This window comes from Olea europaea, chromosome 15, assembly GCF_002742605.1.
Source record: "Olea europaea var. sylvestris chromosome 15, O_europaea_v1, whole genome shotgun sequence".
Lineage (NCBI taxonomy): Eukaryota > Viridiplantae > Streptophyta > Magnoliopsida > Lamiales > Oleaceae > Olea > Olea europaea.
The window spans coordinates 27,453,421-27,470,333 of record NC_036251.1 but is presented as its reverse complement, the minus strand read 5'-3'; the positions used below and the strand labels follow the sequence as shown (position 1 = coordinate 27,470,333).

The 16,913-nt window shown below is 31.1% G+C and overlaps 4 protein-coding genes across 12 annotated transcripts in view; 2 read left to right on the top strand and 2 right to left on the bottom strand.

Moving 5' to 3' along the window:
* The window catches only part of LOC111410738 (protein WHAT'S THIS FACTOR 1 homolog), a 6,877-nt gene extending 3,506 nt beyond the window's left edge, over positions 1–3,371 (top strand). For 2 of the 7 annotated variants that reach the window (XM_023041235.1, XM_023041231.1), the window contains 2 exons: positions 1,945–2,077; positions 2,403–3,371. The gene's annotated coding sequence lies outside the window, so the exon portion shown is untranslated. Of the gene's footprint in view, positions 1–650; positions 739–1,944; positions 2,078–2,390 lie in introns of all 7 variants that reach the window. The other 5 variants (XM_023041237.1, XM_023041234.1, XM_023041232.1 and 2 more) reach the window with 5 other exon arrangements.
* LOC111410741 lies at positions 2,786–3,736 on the bottom strand. Its single transcript, XM_023041238.1, has 3 exons — positions 3,537–3,736; positions 3,377–3,452; positions 2,786–3,256 (listed from the first exon to the last, which is right to left on the bottom strand). The coding sequence occupies exons 1-3, from the start codon at positions 3,552–3,554 to the stop codon at positions 2,892–2,894; spliced, it is 459 nt and encodes a 152-aa protein (XP_022897006.1). The 5' UTR covers positions 3,555–3,736; the 3' UTR covers positions 2,786–2,891.
* A 2,772-nt stretch (positions 3,737–6,508) lies between these two features.
* Positions 6,509–8,189, top strand: LOC111410737 (metallothiol transferase FosB-like). 2 transcript variants are annotated; one of them, XR_002705747.1, is made up of 3 exons: positions 6,509–6,760; positions 7,119–7,600; positions 7,980–8,189. XR_002705747.1 is itself a non-coding variant. In XM_023041230.1 (3 exons), exons 1-3 carry the CDS (start codon positions 6,579–6,581, stop codon positions 8,057–8,059), a joined length of 591 nt encoding a protein of 196 aa, XP_022896998.1. In that variant the 5' UTR covers positions 6,509–6,578; the 3' UTR covers positions 8,060–8,189. The 2 variants fall into 2 exon arrangements, 1 of the variants encoding a protein (XP_022896998.1); XM_023041230.1 differs by having other exon boundaries at positions 7,119–7,447.
* Positions 8,190–14,992: 6,803 nt separating this feature from the next.
* Positions 14,993–16,913, bottom strand: LOC111411070 (protein TIFY 10b-like). 2 transcript variants are annotated; one of them, XM_023041641.1, is made up of 6 exons: positions 16,695–16,913; positions 16,228–16,495; positions 16,014–16,122; positions 15,791–15,896; positions 15,517–15,574; positions 14,993–15,247 (listed from the first exon to the last, which is right to left on the bottom strand). In XM_023041641.1, the coding sequence occupies exons 2-6, from the start codon at positions 16,488–16,490 to the stop codon at positions 15,163–15,165; spliced, it is 621 nt and encodes a 206-aa protein (XP_022897409.1). In that variant the 5' UTR covers positions 16,491–16,495; positions 16,695–16,913; the 3' UTR covers positions 14,993–15,162. The 2 variants fall into 2 exon arrangements, with proteins under 2 accessions (XP_022897409.1, XP_022897410.1); XM_023041642.1 differs by lacking the exon at positions 16,695–16,913 and having other exon boundaries at positions 16,228–16,674.

Below are 16,913 nucleotides of genomic sequence, written 5' to 3'. Positions count from 1 at the left end.
GTGGGGAAGTTCTGACATTGACCAAGTTTAGTACTAGAGAATGGTGCTAATGCAAAGAAAATCTTCTAAAAGTCTGAATATCAGCGTAGAATAATCGAAAATTATATTCCAAAAGATTAAGCCGGAATAAACTTCTAAGAGTCATACATATTTCTGAAAATCTAGTGCAATGTGTATTTTGTTCATTTTATCTATGAAAATTGGGATAAACGTCAAAAGATGGATGTATAACCTGCATGATTCTAGAAGTAGTGATTTTAGAGTTTTTTGTGTTTTTGTTTTTCCTTTCTAAAGTTTGCTGTGTAGTTGAAGACCTCTGTGTTTTCTCTTTCTCCTGAACTTAGGGTTCCACATATTTCTCAACTATCGTTTTCTTTTATGTTAGATATTTGTTTTGGTGAGAGAAAGATATGATTCCTAAAATGTTAAATCCTCACATGTCAAATTTATACATATGCTTTGGGAAAAAATAAAATATATAGTTGACAATAGCATTTTATGACAGACATTAGTGGATCTTCAATAATTCTGTAGTAATATATTTTACATGCTGTCATTTTAAGTATATGGTTGCTTTTTCTTACCTTACGAGGATAACCTATCATAAATACCAATTCTGAGGATTTTGAATTCAGATAATTTCTATGCAGTTGATGGTTGACCTCCTTCCCATTCACATTGTCCCATTTCTCCAAATAAGCCAACACCACTTTCTCTGCTACATCATACGAGTGGTAGGTAATATATTTTTTAGATTGGTGTCTTTCTAGTGAACTTCTATTTTGGTGTGGCATTATATTTGTAGAAACAAATATTTCCAGATTTTGATCTACAACTTTCATGAGACACTTTGGCTATGCTTAACTAATTGATGGCTGTGGTAAATTTTGATAAGATATTCTGAGCTTGAACGAATTCATAAAGCCCACATAAATGTACCAATAACTAGCATATGTCTATAACTAACTAATTGACGGGCTCCTGGAATAGTTGAAAATATACCCAATCAAAAAAGGATGTTATCCAGGCACATATCAAGTAATTGTAGTAAACCTTGGGTGTGTGTTTCTACAGTTATTAAGATGATTTTTGTATCCCACTAGATGTTGGTATATATGACTGTTTTTGGATGTTAGCTTTCTAGTATTGTTGGAAGAGTACTGGATGATAAAATTATGTGTCCATATGTATCATAAAAGAACCTATTAAACCATATTTCGTTCCACCCTTGGTTGAAAATTGGTTTTCACTGGGAAAGGCTATTCAAGATGATCGATGATCATCCAATAGTAGTTGAAGTTGTGACTATAGCCCTTAAGCAGGCAAATGACATGACTGCTGCTGCTCAGGCATATTTAAAGTAATTGTAGTAAACCTTGGGGGTGTGTGTCTACAGTTGCTAAGATGATTTGTGTATCTGATAGAATCCTATCAACCTCTAGAAGGACCCGGAAGAATTGAGAAGCAGTTAATAGTAACAGATTCTGTTAGATTTGGTTACAAAATACTAATAAATAGAGATGAGGTAGAAGATATTAAGGGGGAAAAATTGGGTTGTAACTTGGGAGAGTGGTGGACCTCTCGAATGTCCATTTATGTTTATCTTTTCCTTATTGTTTCTGGAAGTGTGTTATCTTCATCCAGTAGTGTTTATGCAATTACAGTAGTACCACGTTATTGAAACCAGAATCAGCATTCCATTTAATAGCATCTTGTTCCGTTTTTATCTTGAGTGCAGTCATTAATTTCGGGGAGTGAGTATCTCTGCAACAGGTTCTTATCAGTATCCCACTAGATGTTGGTATATAAGACTGTTTTTGGATGTTAGCTTGCTAGTATTGTTGGAAGAGTACGGGATGATAAAATTATGTGTCTATATGTATCATAAAAGAACCTATTAAACCATATTTCGTTCCAACCTTGGTTGAAAATTGGTTTTCACAGGGAAAGGCTATTCGAGATTATCGATGATCATCCAACTGTAGTTGAAGTTGTGGCTAGAGCTCTTAAGCAGGCAAAGGACATGGCTGCTGCTGTTCAGGATAACCATTGCAAGAACAAATCGAGGCAGAGTATGGTAAGTATCATTTTCCATAACGTAGCATTCAGGTTCTACATCAGCATATTTGGCTAATATTGTCGGAGTAAAGTTAGTTCCAAACACGTTCAGATTTCTTACTTTGAAGTACAAAAAGTTATGTTGGTACTAAGTCTTACCTTATTGCCAAATGGCAACGTACTTCCAACTTTGACCAATAACAAATATTATTTATTTCATAATTTATTTACTTATAAGTGCTTTTTAATCTTAACCAAAGATGCTTTTAACCTTGTTCTCTTATATAATTCTACTATAGTCTATGAAGTTTTATCCTTTTAACTTCTCATAGCAATCTCGACAGCCTGAATCCAAGCTCAGGGGGCTTAAAAAGTCTGCAATGACAGAAGAGTTAGAAAGAATAGAAGAGGAAGACGAGGAGGATGAAGAAGGAACAACACTAAGCGGAGCTTGTGGAGACAATTATGGTATCAATGAATTCTGGATTTGCTTTGACGTACGCAAGTGATGGTTCCTCAGCAAGTGCTTGAAGATTTCCTCTGCTAAAGCTGAACATGTCGACCAGTAGAGGTACCCAACTTGCATTCACGAGAGGGCTAAAGTTTAATACACTGATTCTGAAATCGAAGTTCGAGGTCAGTCGCTTAAAAGGCTTAATATTTTTAGCTTAACGTGCTTTGTCTGAATCCGGAAAAAGTCATTATACTTCATAAAAAACAGTTACTCTACTACCCTTCAAATCTTGGCATGCACATTAAGTAAAGGCCATTCTGGCATATCCAGTACAAAAAACTGAAAAGAAAAACATTCCCAATAACCTTTATATAAACTGTCACATTATATTGCAAAAACCCAGTGATTGTTCTTCAACATAGGGATATTCCGGCGCTGTATATGATGGAACGTACCTACCTGCAGGCAGCGGAGTAGCATCATAGCAGTAGTTTTGGTTGTAGGATGAATCCGGCAATGCCCTCCGGTGCCAATTGGTGTCTTCTATCGAACCATATTTAGAGTACCTATAAGAATTATGGTCATTATAGTAACCTCTATCGATTCTTGGATGGTCGAGTTTGGCCCATACAATCTCTGCATGTTGTCCAGGTCTTGCTAAGGCACTCAAAAGTAGATTCGGATCCACCTCGCCCCATATTTTTGTTACCTCTTCTTTTGCGCTGAAGGTCACAGAATACACACCTTGCAAAATGGCGTAAATAAACTAATAATTTTACGACCAAGTCGGAAAAAAAATAAATTCTATATTGAATTCTCTTGCTACTATTCATTTATGAAAAATTCCTATTGTGTTGAAGATACTGCAAATGGAGTTCAATACTTCCAATGTCTTCCTCTTACATGCATCGCAACGCATATCGACCTTCAAAATACAGCTCTGTTTGAAATCATGCATCAGGTTAAAACATCAAATTTGAATATAGCTTTTGAGAATGGAAAATGAGGAATTAAACTTGATTACCAATTTCGCATGCTCCATTCAAATCATTAATAGCTTCAAACAAGAATGATGTATTTGGTAGAAGAGAGAAAGATGAAATTATTTTATAGAACTTGCATATGAAGTTTATGATTAACTAGTTTTGAGGAAAATAAGGAAATAAAATAAATTTTGAGTTGGGAAAGGAAAAAAAATATGTGTTTTTCCTTATTGTCTTGCTCTTTTTGGATGCTCGTTCAAAAAAAAAAAAAGATTATATCTTAATGATAAATCTTTCTTCTGCTCAATGAAAAAATTAATTATATCATTCCAAAAATAAGTGCATAAATAATTATTAAAGAAAAGGTAAAATAATTCAACGGCACAATAGTTAATTAAAAAAGTGAAAAATAATCTTCACTTCTATGATCTATCGCCTTCAACCTACAGATATGTCTACGCGGGCCACCTCTACTCACAATTATTGGGATTCTTAATATAATACTTCAATTATTGATGTTTTGTGCGTATGACTGTTTTTTGTTTATCAAGAAATGCTAGATTAAGAAATATGAGTACAATTGTACGGACTTGTATGGATCTTTGACTTTAATGAAAGATTAATGAAGAACGTAATAATCGAAATTATAGTTGATAAGAATTTATGACAAGTGGTGTCGGGTCGAATCTCAGCCACTAATCTTATACATGTTTTTTTTATGTTGGTCATTACAGGAAGAAAGAGAACATAGAAAAATGTAGAGTGTAGGCATGAAAGAAATGAATACACAATTTTTAATAAGCTTTCTTCACTAAGGGTTATACTACGTGTGTATGACGGTGTTTATAAGGATGTTCATAATGTATAAGTGGCATAACATCATTGGAGAGTTGAAAAACAATTTTTTCAACCCTTCAATCATGGAATGCTCTATATATATATAGAGATAAAACTATTTGTACACAATTTTTTATACACTCGACACTTGGCTGCCCCCTATTGGAGGGGCTGGGGGCAACCAAGTGTCGAGTGTGTAAACTATTGTGTAAATAATTGTGTGAATGTAGCATGATCCTATATATATATATATATATATACACACACACACCATGAATACCATAATGTATATATAGAATTATCCCTTCAAATACAGGTGGACAACCTCCTCTAATTGGATGCAATTAGTAAGCCTATATTATTAGCAATCTTTTAAATAACCAAGAAACGATTTTATGTTGATTTTATTTTCAATAAATTTAAGATTGCTCGTAGTCCTTTGCTTCATTTATTGAAAGATCTAATTTTTTTTTCCAGATGGGGTCATCTTAACTTTGATCAAGTGACTAATTCAAATTATTTATGATTTTGCTACCTTTTCATTATCAATCAATGAAAATTGCCTTTAACTGGTTTAACTTATAAGTATGAGGGCATAAGAGAGAAGAAACATTTGGAAATAAAAATAAACAAATATTGTGTTATTATTCTCTCATTAATGAAAAGTCCCATTGTTTGGTTTGTTGTACTATTGGGGCCGTGCTTTGCTCGTACTACTACCCCTCCAGCATCTAGAATATCCTGGGGAAATAAAAAATTAAAAATAATGTAGGTTGTTGGCCAGGCAAAAATCTAGGTTCAGCCCAATCTTTCGGCTTGGCTTTTACCGAGTCGGGCCGGCTCATGAGTTTTTTATTTTTTTTTGTGACAATTCTTACGATTTTTTTAAAAAAAATGTTTTCATTCATACAATTTTTACGAATTATAACTTTCCTTGCTTTTCCAATCTTGGGATTGGCTACAATCATCGTATTACAAGTTAAAATTGATATGAAATTGAGAAATTTAATTATATTTATAACCAAAAAAATCAAACCGTTTAAATTTAAATTCAATAAAAGTAATCAGCAATTCTTTTTTTTTTTTTTTTTGGGGGCTCGGTTTTTCTGAGCCACGAGCTAGGCCGGGCCACAGGCCGCTTGCTGATGACCCAATTTACAACCCACTAGTTAAATTGACGGGTCCAATTTATTTATTTATTTTTTTAAGGTGTAAATATAACTATAGGTTTATAAGTTAAAATAGAAATTAAGAATTCATCTAATAATTGAAACATATAACTTCTCAAATTTTCTCTATAAAATTTAATTTATATGTTTTTCATATTACTTGGTCATTTATATTTATCATTACAAATTTATATTACTTGTGAGTTTTCGAAAACCTTGTTGAAAATTTGCAATAGATTGTCTAGTATAAACTAGTCGATTCACCAATTTTGAGCAAAACTCGAGCGGTTCAATTGTGGATTGGTCCAATTATGATGACAGGATTTGACTAGGGTCCAATTCACCGAATTTCGTACTTTGATTAACTTCGTCAATAATAATAGCGACTAAGTTAGTTGAAATCCATCCATGTTCGCATATATGAAAAAAAGGTTGAATCCCAACTTTAAGGGCCCCCAACGTTCTGTCCTTGGAACATCGTGAGGGAAGTAAATCACGGGATGTATCTCAGTAGGCCAAAGAATAAGAACTTGCCCGCACACTAATGTCCACAAAGAATCCAATTCCATATTTCAGAAATCGAATTCTCACACTGTCGTTGCTAGCAAGGCTGAGATTGCCTCAATTTTATTCTTTGCATCACTGAATTATAACCCGGGGGTACGCATATATGTCCTATATACATACGAAGACGCACATATAAGTTGATAAGAAATAAAAAGAAAAATTAAAATCGAGGTCTGGTTATGAAAAGTTGAAAATATGGATGAATTATTACAAGTTGTACCCGCTCTTACGTCATTGTTTTGTTTGAGTGTGATATAGATTGGGGCAAGCGGGTAGGTGGACATTGATGAGATCGAACTACAATTCTTCACTCCATTATTACACGTTGGATTGACATGTACTATTTTCCAAAATAAAATAATATAAAAATTAAATAAATTACAGTTCTACTACCTTCGCATCTCATAATGGATATCATACTCTGCTTATATATACAACAATTTACTCATTTTCATAGCCACTCAAAGAAAGAGTGAGTTGAAGAGAGAAAAGAGAAAGATTAGAGTCAAGATGGGGAGAGAAATTGTTGAAGTGTTAGAATCTTCAAACCAAGAAAATAATTTGCCTTATTTGTCTTTAAATCACGTCTCGTTTATTTGCAAATCCGTCCGAAGATCTGTTAAATTTTACGAGGAAGTTTTGGGGTTCGTCCTCATCAAAAGACCCTCTTCGTTCGACTTTGAAGGAGCCTGGTATGCTATATGTTTCGTGCATCCTTTTTTGTTAAGAAAAATTGAAATATACTTGTAACTCCGACGCACATGCATGTCCCAAGCTATAATCAATCTATTGAAAGTCTGTTGTCAAGGGTGAGGTATACTCAACTTTGCTGACAGTCGTAATGTATGGGTTCGATTCCTGATACATGAATTGAGATTTTTTGTTGACACCAGTATACAAGGCAGATCTTGTTCTCTAATTTGTTGGGGGCACATCTCTAACTTGTTGGGGCACATCTCACGATTAACTTCTTGTCCCGGGGTGGGATGGTGGGCCCCTTAAAGTTGAGATTCAACCTTTAATTTACTGAAAACCTGATTTTTGCTGCAGGTTGTTCAATCATGGAATTGGAATTCATTTACTCGAAACAGAGAAAATCCCACAGAAGAAAGGGAAAATAAATCCAAAAGACAATCACATATCATTCCAATGCACGGACATGGAACGAATTATTCAGAAATTGGAAGAAATGAAAATAGAATATGTAAAAGCAGTTGTTAAAGAAGGTGGAATCATAGTTGATCAAATATTCTTCCATGATCCTGATGGCTACATGATTGAAATTTGCAATTGCCAGAATTTGCCAGTTCTTCCACTCTCAGCACCATCTTGCCCCATCAAAACTACTAACCTCAACAACTCATCATCCTTTTATGGTTGTAAGTCATTATTTTTTCATTTATCATGTACTTTCCAAATGACTGTTTTGTAGGGCTTCAACTTCTTGTAAAAGACTTGAGTTTCAAGAGAAAGTTACGTTAAGCCATCTTCCTCTAAAAGTTATTGTAGTTGCGACACTTCAAGAAATTAGGGTCTGTATGACATGATTTTTAAAAAGTTAAAAGAAGCTTTTGAAATGTAAAATATATTTTTGAATCCGTTTGGCTAATTTTATGAAAGTATTTTTCTACTTAAAAGAATTTTTAGAGAAAATTGATTTAATATGATTTTTTTTAAAAAATACTTTTGAAATATAAAGCTTTTTTAAAAATTAGTTTTTGAATATAAAAGTAGTTTCTCCAAAAACTTTTCTACGAAAAGCAAAACCAAAAAATATGTCAAATGGACCCTTATTCAAATTTGTTCAGAAATAGATTCCTAGTCTGGGAAGCAATTATTATTATTATTTTTTTATTCTTCAAGCACTGCCAAATGGCCTTGATTACTTGAAAATTAAATTAAATTTTGCAGGGAAGATGCAGTGCAGTGGAGAAGTAGAGGCTTTGATGATGGAGAATTTGGCCATGGAGATGATGGATATTTCAATTTAAGTTGAGATGTTTATCATCAATTAATGCTTGGCAAAAATACAATGTATCTTTTCAATTTTCCCTTCTTTTTGCAAGAGTTTAAATAATGTAGATTATTATTTCATATAATTAATATGGTATTATGCAATTATTTATTTATTTATTTTACAATAAATTAATTAAAGAAAGTGTTAGAAGACAGATCGTAAATATATTTCACTCTCGAATAAAGCATGAGAGAGTCATTTCATCCTCAGAAAAGCCAAATAATAAAATTATAAAGAGGCCGAATAAGTCATTTCTTGGTATAAAGAAAGAGATTCTTTGTCCAGAAAAAGCGAAACATACACACAAACATTTCAATTCAAATTTAACACTCTTATTCATTTTCTCATTTACGCCTATGTTTGGACTTTTCTAAAAATGGGGGAAATAGTATTTTTTTTAAAAATAAATAATTGAAAAAGAAAAAAAAAATTCGATTTACGTGTAATATGATTTTATGGAAGATTGTGCGATTGAAAATAGGAGAGAGAAAAATAAAATATAATTCAATCCCTGTTTGGCCTCCATATTCTAGAAACGAAAACGGTAGAATATTTTTTTTTTTAAAAATGAGTGGTTGAAAAATAAGGAAAAATTTTCTATTTAGGTATAATATTATTTTATAAAAGATTGTGTGATTAAAAATAAGAGAGAAAAATAGAATATAATGTAATAAAATTTAATTATGGCCAAATGGTAATTAATGAGTACCAAAAAAGGGCTATGATAAGTACGGCTAACAAAAAATTCGAATTTTATTTAGCCCCCGTTTGAGCCCCATTATTCCTAAATTATAATGAGATGAATAGTATGTTTTTGAAAAATGAGTGGTTGAAAAGTTTTTGATTTACGTGTAATATTATTTTATTAAAGATTGTGTGGTTAAAAGTAGGAGGGAGAAAAATTTAATTTAATTTAATGAGAAATAATGGGGCCAAACACATGCTTATTACTTGGATTTTTGCCGGTCTCTACAAAGTGGAGTGTGACCTAAGATAATCAATGCATGTGGACCAAATTTAACTTGATTTTTCTCAACTTAACAGACAAAATACTTTTTAAAAAATAATTCAAATATGTTTAAACCCATGTTTGAACCCTATTTTACGTGAAAGAATGCGTGAATGATGGAGAATGTGCGATTAAAGATTAAGGAAAAGTTTTAAATTAATGTGTAATATTATTTTATTAAAAAATGTATTGTTAAAAATGAGCTTTTAAAAAATGAATTTTTAAAAGAACGTGGCTCAAACAAAAGCTAACAGTAATTTTTTAATTTCGAAAGCAGTTTTAAATTTTCACAAGTCATACGAACTAGATCCTATCAATTTTTTGACGAGCTAAATCTTATCTACCCATGTTTGATCCCATTTTTTTCCGGAACTCATTTTTTTTAGAAGTCATTTATAACCACATTCTTTTATAAAATGATTTTAAACGTAAATTTAAATTTTTTTCTTATTTTTAATCACACATTTTTAAAAAAAATTATTATTACAAAATATATTTCTCCCAAAAAAAAAAAAAAAAGTATTGTGTAGGGCTTCAGGCGTAACATTACTTTTTTACACACATTTAGTTTATGGGCCTGTTTGGGCCCGATTTTTTCATCCAAAAAATTGATTTTTTTACCGTTATTTCACTATTCCAGCCGTCATATTTGACTTCTTTTCTCACAGGTGGACCCCGCTTTTTTCCTAACGATCAAAAAATCAATTCTCAAAATCACCCCAAACAGGCTCTATGTTGGTGGTGAAATAATTCACTAAATTCAGAGCCTGAAAAAATAGATAGAGGCCAAAAGCCACTGGTCCCATCCCTTTATTTGTGGAGAACGAAAACCACAGAATTAATGGGGTCAGAAGACAACATTATCACATGCTCTAACTTGTCGATATCGTCGGTGACGAATTATTTTTTCAAACAAATTATGTCGTCTGAGTGGAGAGAAATAAACGTTACACTTTGATATTCACAAGTCATAGCATAGAGACAAGAAAATTTTGGGATAATTTTTCTTAGACGATATAGCCGATGATAAAGATTTGTTGAGTAAAGAATTTCCAATGTTTTCCAAATTGAACCGGGCATTGACCCAAAAAATTAAAAGGGTTAAGAGTTGAAGGATCGAATCGAGGTTAAATCGGATCAACACGAAAATTGAGTTATTTAAATTTTATAAAGATATATACTATTAAAAATTAAATTAATATATCAATATAAAATTTTTAAAAAATTAACATTAAGTTGAATTTTTTTAAGTTTCTAATATTTGTAAATTATATTTTAATAATTATTTCATTACATATCACATAAAAGTTAAATGGGCCAAAAGAAGATTATAAGCTTACATATAAAATAGATAGGCCCAACAATGTTATAAACCTGGAAATCATTGAAAAAGTCAAAACGTTTGTTTCACATAACTTGCTCGAGTCGGAGAAGCGTTTATTGACATATCTGTCTCTACGGTCTTTTATCTTATTATTATTATTTTCCTTTGCAAGCTTGCTGAAAAACTCGGCAAAATCGTGTCCGGTTCATCGATTGTTCACCGATTTCCGATTGAACCAATCATTTTACCGGATTTTGTATATCTGGTTACAAGATACCAATCGAACCAATTTTCTGATCGGGTCATGGTTTTTTCGGTCTAATTGACCGGTCTAGTTCGGGTTTGAAAACAATTGAGAATTTTTATATCGTGTTCGTTGTTGTAAATATAGTAGCATTTATGATTGACTTTTATACCTTGTTGTATCCTTAGTAACTCTAATTCTTCTCTATAAATATGGAATTTTGATTTTTAATGAAATATACAAGTATATTGACTCATATTATATCTTACCTTTTTCTCTCTAATTTATAACACATTATCGGTGCGAATTTTCTTTTTGGGTTACTTAAATTAGTCAAATCCTATAAATGAGGTACCGTTGGTAAGACAATTTATGCCCATTCCTACCACGTATTTTTTCTACCCCTCCATGTTTCTGATTAGTAGCCAACAACTATTGGCAACACCTTCTCAAGAATCGACTGACTTGTCCTTCATTAGCTTGCCACCGCATTTGCACCTCCAAGTTCCTAAAACTGATTTCTCTTCGATAGGAAACTACAATTTGCTCATCATGTGATGTTGATGTACATTAACTACTGTTCAACGTCAAATCAAACACTTACAATTTATTAATACATTGACGGGTACACAATAAATTTGGTTATCATAATATAAATGTTGAACCCCAATATTGAGGGTCCCATCGTCCCGTCCCTAGAGTTTTGTGAGGAAAGTAAATCGTAGAATGTGTCCCAACAGGTCAGGAAATAAGAGTTGAATTTGGTTATCATAATATATTATTATTTTAGGTTGGTTATCATAATATATTATTATTCTAGGCACACATACATCTCCAATAATTACAGAAGTTGTATGATAACATCATACTAGACAAATTTATATGTGATTATCTAATGTATTTAATGCGTGCATTATATACTCTGGTTCCAAAAATTTATTGTAGTATAAATTGATTAATTTCTTTAGTTCTTCTATATACTTTTAATTCATAATTTATCATATTATTGTTCTTGAAATAGCACACCAAGATTAATATTTTAGTTAGATTTCACTTGCTCTTGAAGAGCATAATTAAATAAAAACTAACATAAATTATATTTTTATTTCTGAAGAGAAAATTCTTATACAATTTATTATTTTAAACAATAATATGTTATTGATTCTGAAGAGCATAACACTCTGATTTCAATATTTAAGAAGAATTTTACTCGTTAATATGTCTATTAGAAAATATTTGTTTCTTCTAAAATAACATGACATTATAATTAATATTTTAAAAGAATATTAATTGCTCCAAAAGTGTATGATATTATAATTTTAATATTCTAGAAGAATATTGATTTATTAATTTTGAAGAAGCAATGATAAAATATAGTGTGCTCTTGAAATAGCACACATTTCAAATAATATATGTCTCATTGTATTCCTGAAAAAACACAAATTAAACAGTTTAATATTGAGTTGTAATTTTCAAAGGAAATTAATTTTCTATATTATTAATATTCAAGAAGAAACAATAATTAAAGATAATGTTTTCTCGAAGTAGCACGTTTTCAAAGAATATATCATTTTGAATTCATGTTTATTTACGAAGGAATACATATAACTAATGTTATGATGACATTATTTAGTTTAACTACTTGAATGATATATAATTATATAATGTTCGAATGATATATAATTATATAATGTTCAATCATATTCTTCGAAATTAAATGATTAAATTATATTTTATATTGAACTAGAAGTTCATTTTGATTTTATTGTTTGGCATGACTAGCTAGATCATAGCTAGATCAATACGATTCGAATTGAGAATTCAAATAAATATTCAACGAAGAACTTGAAGATTCTTAAATCTAATGAATTCACATATGTTTTTTGTTTTCTTTACCAAAAATTGATCATTAAACATTACTAGTTAAAATAGGGACTGAATTCCCTATATTTCTAAAAATTAATCAAGATGATAAATGGGGCCCTATCATCCTTCATGTCGACCATCTAAATATTATTTATATCTAATAGATTTGATACATACTAGATGATTGCATGATGTTCGCAACCTAAAGTTTGTAAAATTACTGTTTAAATTTTAAATTGCGAGTAAAATTTTCAAATTATAAAATCAAGACGTTGTCTTTTGTTAATGCCAGTGATCATAAATCTCAAAATTTTAGTAAATGTTAGTTGAGAGGTCGATAAATGGTTTAACATTATCTTTTATTAAATGCTTCCAATTAATTCAAAACAAAGTTCTTCCCATTTTTGTTTAGATTTAGGAAAGGTTATTATGCATCATCTCAACATCATAGTTCTCCATGTTATAATTGGCTCATGGTAAAAGCCTAATTTTTTTCATATAATTATTTCGACTGTGCTACTTGCACAGAGCTTGTACAGGTGCACAAACATGGTGGTGGGCTCCACACATGGGGTCCACTCCCATGTGAGAACCTCTGTATAGGCTCTGTGCAAAAGGACCTGTGCAAGAGGCTTTTTCTTAATTATTATGATAGTGCAGTATATGTAAAATTTATCCACCACACTACACTAAGATGGAAAGTAAAGAATGTTGAGGATAAATGAATACTTTGAATACTTATATAATAACTCAAGTCCTAATGAGTGATATTTCATAAAGCGACTTGTTAATTGTCAATTTTGATTGGACAATTCTTTCAGCATTAGGAGGAAGAATTAATAAGCTGAAAATGATGTTTAAGTGCATCGTTATTTAAATCCTCGTAAAAGATAATTTGAATTAAAAGTTTGAAATATAATTCAATTACACGCATTTACTGATTAAAGAGATCAACAATATCACACACGTCGGCTTTAAATGCTCCAACTTGAATTAGCTCTTGGAAGGATAATTAATTAATATTATATTTGATATATTTATTACACGTCTGAAGCATGCTGATTTCGATTCTAATACAAAAAAACTACTAAAGAAAATGGAGCAATTAGCAAAGATGGTCTCGTTAAGGAGGCGTATACTCTTGATAAGTATATAGACATAACAAATTATAAAATTGGAGAAGAAGTTCAAGTACCTAATATATTAAAAATTGAGATATCTCAATAAATTATGACATTATGGAGAAAGAAATAGAACTGAAAAAAAAAATTGTCAAAAATACTTTTGCATGTGATGTACTACATCATATTATGAATAGCAAAGATATTGAAATAGATGTCTTTGATCGAAGTGATGATTGTCCAAATAAATTGGACGCGATCCTAATAAGGTTGAACTTAGTAGAGAAAACTGAAATTTTTGAATCTATATTTGAACACCTAAAAGTATATACTTATGCGAAATGAAAATGAAAAAAGTAAAGTAATAATATGAAATATACAACTCTTTACATAATAAATGTCATGAAGACTTGTATAAATAAATAATTTATCATGTGGTTGATATAATTATAAGTCTCTACCCTATTAGCGTGACAATGCATGGAATTTGATATACATACAATAATTGTAATCATAGTCAACTTATTTTACATAAATTTAATATTAATATTGAAGGATTTAATATGCTTGAAGCACAATTCAAGTGATATTATCATGAGGGTGAGTAAATACGCGTTGTATTCTTTTTCCTTGACTAAGATTTTGTTCCATTGAATTTTTCTGGCAAAATTTTTAATGAGACAACTTTTATAGATTACTCAAAAAAATAATGTACTCTTTTTTTCCCTTCATTAAGATTTTCGCACATATTTTTTTCTAATAAAGTTTTAATGAGGCATATTCTTTATGTAATGATGTCCTTAACCCACGAGGCATTTGCCCTCAAAAAGTACACTTCTATATGTATGAGACTCTCAAAGAGATCAATAAGAGTTATTTTCTGAATCATCATATTACTACAGTTATCAAATGTTGACAAAATATCTCTTATGAAGATAGTGTTATTTGACGGTATTCACGTACAAGGTATCAATATTGAAGACATTGCCGTACAAGACAAGGATCGTTTAATATAAGAATTAAAATTAGAGAGAGTAATTGTACTCTTTTTCCTTCTATCAAGTTTTGTTTCACTGGATTTTTTTGACAAGGTTTTAATAATGTAGCATTTATTACTTAATATCATTTCTACTCTTTTTTCATTTGTTGACATTTTAAAGAATTTTTTGTCAAACAATATTTCAATGAGATAATTATTGTATAAATAGTCATTCAAAGAGGAGTATTGTAAATATTGTAATTTTATGAATGACATTTTTACATCTACAATCCTAGTCATTATAATTGTTGTATTCTAAGTAACCCTAATTATTCTCTGTAAATATAAGGTTTTGATTCTTAATAAAATAGACAAGTGTATTAACTCAAATTATCTCTCCTCTTTTTCTCTCTTGTTTATAACAATCATACATTATATTTATGTTAAATGCAATTATAAAAATGTAATATAAAGTAAGATTATAGCTACAGATTATAACTACAAATACCAAACGGTGTTACCTAAATTCACATACTACGCTAACAACTTTTCTTGAGTTTGAGAATCATCCTCGAGTTGTGCATCGGAGGTAGGAACTAGAGCAATTCTGTTCATTAACCTGCACACCAAATCACAACCTTTTACTCGTCTTAGCTAAAAGTTTAAGTTGTCGTGAGTCATATACATTTATATTTTGTTTTTAAATGAGAACCATAGAAATTTAGGAGGGCAAGGGTCAAAATCCTATTAAGCCCCCGTTTGGTGTAACTTAACAATTAATTTTAACGGAAATTATAACTTTTCAACCATATATCAACTTTTATCAAAATTTACCGAAAATCTGATTCTTATCTAAACCAAACAGAGGCTAAGTATATGAGAATGCACCTGTCTCGTCGTTTGTTAAAAAAAAGCTCTAGAGAACGCTTTGTAGCAATTGGAAGATCTGAAAGAAGGCAAAGAAAGTAAGGATAACTTGAATCTGTATATTAAAAAATATTAGACAAATAATTTTTTTCAACTTCCTTTTAAGAATATATGACAATCTACTAGTAATTTTTAAGAATTACGAGTCAGTTACATGAATTCTTTCTCAAAATTCTATTCAATCTATCCGAATTACTTAAAGTTGAAGTGTGGAGATTAAAAAATTGAGAATTACTTGGTTGTAACTTGCAAACTGGTGATTTCTGTGAAATTTTTGATGCATCTTCCACAACTGGAGCTGACACAGAATTTTCACCTGCCAGAAGCATAATAGCCTTTGCCTGTTGATCCAATAAAAATTTAATTGAACTCATAATCTCAATCTAGCATCATTCAAGAAACCCTAAATTTATTTGTTCCAATAATCAAATTATTTTTGCAAATAGATTTTTTTATACCTTATCGACAGAAACATTTTCATACACATTGATAACTCCATTATAGAAAATTGTTAGCTGTTCTCCTTCAGATTTGTCACTTGATAGAGCTGCAACAGTACCATCACCCCTATTTTTATCACAAATTCGAGGAAAAGTCAGCCCAAAAAAGGGGAAAAATCGATACAGTCCAGTAGTATACGTATATGTTAATCGTACAAGTGCAAGAACGTACTTGATCATCATAGGAAGCAACCGTTGCTTCAGCAAGGTTGGATATCGAAAACCACCACCAAATTTTGGTGGCACTAAAGGGCAAAGGCCGGGAGGAGCCTTTCTACTTTCTCCTCGTCTGGTCTTATTAGTTGATTTTTGAATACGGCGTAGAATTTTTGTAAGATGGCATTTTTGGAACGAGTCGTTGGATTCAGCCATGTTTTCAGACGAATTTACTTTCTTCGTCGTGAATTCCCATGCAGCCGTTGAGCTGCAAGACATTTTGCCTGCAAAAGACAGAAAGAATAGGGAAGCCCTTAATCAGAAAATTAAAAATAAATCTTACCATCAAACTGTGATTCGACTACGAACTTTTCCCATACAGCATCTACGTAAATTATGTACAAAAGAATACGAGAATATCATCCAGTTGCATGTATAGAGATTCAAAGAAGAATAAACAGAATTTTAAGACACTGAGAATACCACAGAAAAGTGATGATCAGAGCCAGTTGAGAATGCAGCCTGGGATAAAATACTGGGGACAATGTTTTGTCTGTTAAGAAGAGACACACAGATATTGAAAACAACGAACCAAACTTTGGGGAATCCGAAATAAATAATAATGTTTAATGTTGCACATGTTTTCCCCATGAAACATGTAGGAAATATTTAGTTTTCACCTGTCATTTTTTGAAACTGCCA